This window comes from Miscanthus floridulus, chromosome 6 (assembly GCF_019320115.1).
Source record: "Miscanthus floridulus cultivar M001 chromosome 6, ASM1932011v1, whole genome shotgun sequence".
Classification (NCBI taxonomy): domain Eukaryota; kingdom Viridiplantae; phylum Streptophyta; class Magnoliopsida; order Poales; family Poaceae; genus Miscanthus; species Miscanthus floridulus.
Window position 1 is genome coordinate 116,502,409 of NC_089585.1, and position 4,095 is coordinate 116,506,503.

A 4,095-nucleotide genomic window follows, 5' to 3' on the forward strand; every position below is an offset into this window, starting at 1 on the left:
TTGGCGATACTGCTTTGCTTTTGCACAGTGTCATTGGGAGCGCATGGAAGATCGCGTAGCAGGGTAAGAAACTGACGCGTATTCTTGCCGATACTAGTTTGTTTGCACTACCTAAACAGAGTGTTATCATGTATATGACTGCCTTAGCAAATTGGAGTAATAAGTTTCTAAAATCCATTTTTTTTCTTTCTGATCCGGCCTGTATATATATGTTTGTAGCTTTATATCGTATACCTAGGCGATGTGAGACATGGACACCCCGACGCTGTCATTGCTTCGCACCATGATCTGCTGGCCGCTGTTCTCGGAAGGTACGTGTCTGCCGTTGTGGCCAGAATACTGTGGCATGGCTGTCTAGCCGCGAAGAAATCAGCAGCCAAATAGTATAATTATGTTTCTTACGCAAAATATGAAGTTAATTTTGATATATAAATTGGTCGTGGAGAATATTTTATGACATACTCTTTTAATTGGAAGCAATACATTATATACATATTCATATTATGTGAATTAGCCGAGTTTCATATTATATACATGCAATATTCTAATGGACTTTAATTTGGGATCAGAATGGAGTATCAAATGGGAATTAGCCTATTGTGTGCATCCTATATATTATTTTAAAAGTCAAGCCAAGTCCATTTGCATACATGGGTTATTGGGTTGTGATTAAATCTTTAATGAAGCCAGCTACATAATAGGCGCCATGTATTTTCTAAGATAATTCCTGGGCTATATCTCTTCTATTTTCATATATAGTATAGCCAGGCACCATGGTTTTCTCAAATTACTTGGCATTGCATATTAGCTAAAGAGGTTATCACTCTCTGTGCTGAATCAATTATCACTTATCAGCAAGGAAGATTCTTTGGCCTCCATGACCCACAACTACAAGCACGGCTTCTCAGGCTTCGCTGCAATGCTCACCGAAGATCAAGCTGAACAGCTTGCAGGTAATGTCTTCATTAACAAAAATAACAACAGAATTAGTACGTATCTGCCGAAACCAGCCTTTTCTCTTATGGCTTTGTCAACTAATAAACGATTCATGTAATATGAAATTTACAGAGTTTCCGGAAGTCATTAGTGTCAACCTAGCAGAAGCCTGCACTGCTACCACCACTCGTAGCTGGGACTTCCTTGGTCTGAACTACCAGATGCCCAGTGAGCTGCTCCGTAAAAGCAACCAAGGGGAGGATATAATCATCGGGGTTATTGACACCGGTTAGTAATACAATTCTCTACGCAAATCTGAACAAGCTCTGGTTTGCTTCGAACTGAAACAAATCTTTTAATCCTGCGGTGATCGATCTTGCTTTGCTTCAGGTATCTGGCCGGAGTCGAGAAGCTTCAGCGACGAAGGGTATGGCCCGGTGCCGTCACGGTGGAAAGGCAAGTGCGAAGTCGGGCAGGGCTGGAACAGCAGCAACTGTAACCGCAAGATCATTGGTGCACGGTTTTACAGCGCTGGAATTGACGAAGGGACCCTAAAGGCCGAGTACCTCTCGGCCCGGGACGCCAACGGCCACGGCACACACACGGCCTCCACCGCGGCAGGCTCGGTCGTTGAGGCGACCAGCTTCCACGGGCTCGCCGCCGGCGCTGCGCGTGGCGGCGCGCCCCGCGCCCGCATTGCCGTGTACAAGTCCCTCTGGGGACAAGACACATTTGCCACCAGTGCAGGCGTGCTCGCGGCCATCGATGACGCCATCCATGACGGGGTGGACGTGCTCTCGCTGTCGCTCGCTCACCCCGTGGAGAATTCGTTCGGCGCCCTGCATGCCGTCCAAAAGGGGATCACCGTCGTGTACGCGGCCGGGAACGACGGGCCTAGTCCGCAGACGGTTGAGAACACGGCTCCGTGGGTCATCACAGTTGCCGCGAGCAAGACTGATCGCTCGTTCCCCACGGTTATCACCCTGGGAAACAAGCAACAGATAACGGTATGAATTGAATACATACAATACAAACGCCCACTCTGAAGAATCACAAGGCTGCCACGTATATTTACATAGAAGCAATGAAGCAGATGTTACTGATCTTGAGGAGCCAAACAACTCTTGCCTATTTTTCAGGGACAATCTCTCTATTACCAAGGGAAGAACTCATCCAGGAGCAGTTTCACAAGTCTTGCCAATGGAGACCAGTATGCAAAGCCATTAAATTTACTTTATTTTCTGCAAATGCTCCAAAAATTCTGAAATTGACAGCAACTTTTTAACTTAATTTCTGCCTTCTCTTAGATGCACGCAAGATGATTTGAACGGTACTGATATTAAAGGGAAAATCGTGATTTGCACATCATCAAATTCACCAACGACGAACGGCCCACACGAGTATTTCTCAGTCGCGTTGCAAAACATCGTGAATGGAGGAGGAACTGGACTTATTTTTGTTCAATACACGACTGACATTCTGCAAGACTTGGGTGACTTTCCATGTGTTCTTGTGGACATTGACACTGGTAAAAAGATCAAAAAGTATATCGACTCCGCCAGGTACACCACTTCCTGGATCCTCATTAGCACGTACAACAATGCACATAACAAGCTAGATCAGTTCTTTCTCTATCATGAGCTGAGCCTTTCTCCGGTAAATTTCTGGTCGTTTCAAGCAGCCCACCGGTGGCGAAGATTGAACCAGCCCGCACCAGTATAGGTGCCCTGCTAGCCCCAAAAGTGGCATCATTCTCCTCCAGAGGTCCATCACCCGACTACGCTGATATTATCAAGGTACATAGAGTCAAATGTTGCGTCTAACAGTCTGTAGGCGCAAACATGCCATCACCTGTTGTCTCACAGCAGCCTTTGCTTCCTCCACAGCCTGACATAGCTGCACCTGGAGCCAACATCCTAGCAGCAACAGGAAATTCTTACAAAATTATGTCAGGGACATCAATGGCTACCCCACATGTAGCTGGCATCATCGCGCTATTGAAAGCTCTGCATCCAAACTGGTCTCCTGCTGCACTGAAATCTGCAATCATCACCACTGGTAATAAAACCAAACACCGCTTTAGAAGACGATTTGACTTCTGAAGCCATGATTAGTTTACGAGGCAATATGTTACATGTATTTACCTCTAATTCATTTTGCATGCTGAAGCATCTGTAACTGACGAAGATCGCATGCCAATACTGGCTGAAGGATTGCCTCGAAAGATTGCCGACCCATTTGACTATGGAGGTGGGCACATCAACCCTAACAGAGCAGCAGATCCTGGACTGATTTATGACATCAATCCAAAGGATTACAACTACTTCTTTGATTGCACCATCAAAACATCTGTTAGCTGCAATGCAACATCGACACCTGGGTATCTCTTGAACCTGCCATCCATCTCAGCTCCAGATTTGAGGTATCCAGTTACCTTGTGGAGAACTGTCACTAATGTAGGCGAGGTCAATGCAGTGTACCATGTTGCAATTGAGAACCCGGCTGGAATCAAGATCGAAGTTGAGCCATCTGTTCTTGTGTTCAATGCTGCAAACAAAGTTCACACATTTCAGGTCAAGCTATCACCTCTGTGGAGGTTACAAGGGGATTATACATTTGGAAGCCTTACTTGGTACAATAACCAAAATAAGGTTCGGATTCCAATAGCGGCCCGGATCACGATGTATGATTTATTTGCAGATGTTGCATAACTGGGGTGGACCATTTATCCTGCATGGCATCGCTCGTTATCAAAGTTTTTTCAGCATAGTCCAAAAAAATTAAGAAAATAAGACATGCCAATTGTCAAGTTTCATCGTGGCTTGTATTTATTTTACTTGTAGCCAAATAGGCTATGCGTTGTCTAGATCCGTTTGTTATGTTATATATAACTCTGATAACTATGTCGACTTCCTTTTGTTGCTGTACTTTTCAATCGCTACTTCAATAAATCTCTATCTTTATATACTAAAGTAAATAGTGTTTCTTTTTTGTCCAAAAATTGATGATAAAGAAGCATGATTGGTCACAAATCGTGCGATAGGCAAGGTGCACCCGTCGCAAGCGAGTGGTAGAACAACTCATTACTCTGATCGCACGCGTGGCACATCCTCCTCGCCGCCAAATTAATCCGATACGGAATTGAGAAGGTAAAACTAG

General features: G+C 44.9%; 1 protein-coding gene across 1 annotated transcript; it reads left to right on the forward strand.

Annotated features, from left to right (window-relative positions):
* Window positions 1-276: 276 nt before the first annotated feature.
* Window positions 277-3,770, forward strand: LOC136459202 (subtilisin-like protease SBT3.5). The gene is made up of 9 exons (XM_066459084.1): window positions 277-311; window positions 856-953; window positions 1,069-1,224; window positions 1,327-1,943; window positions 2,076-2,146; window positions 2,244-2,498; window positions 2,618-2,732; window positions 2,823-2,994; window positions 3,106-3,770. Exons 2-9 carry the CDS (start codon window positions 878-880, stop codon window positions 3,645-3,647), a joined length of 2,004 nt encoding a protein of 667 aa, XP_066315181.1. The 5' UTR covers window positions 277-311; window positions 856-877; the 3' UTR covers window positions 3,648-3,770.
* Window positions 3,771-4,095: the final 325 nt, after the last annotated feature.

Bases quoted from the DNA above. Each gene is read 5' to 3' on its own strand.
- LOC136459202 (XM_066459084.1), top strand. From the start codon at position 878: ATGACCCACAACTACAAGCACGGCTTCTCAGGCTTCGCTGCAATGCTC. The intron at 1,225-1,326 runs GTTAGTAATACA...GCTTTGCTTCAG, and splicing joins CATCGGGGTTATTGACACCG to GTATCTGGCCGGAGTCGAGA. The intron at 1,944-2,075 runs GTATGAATTGAA...CCTATTTTTCAG, and splicing joins GAAACAAGCAACAGATAACG to GGACAATCTCTCTATTACCA.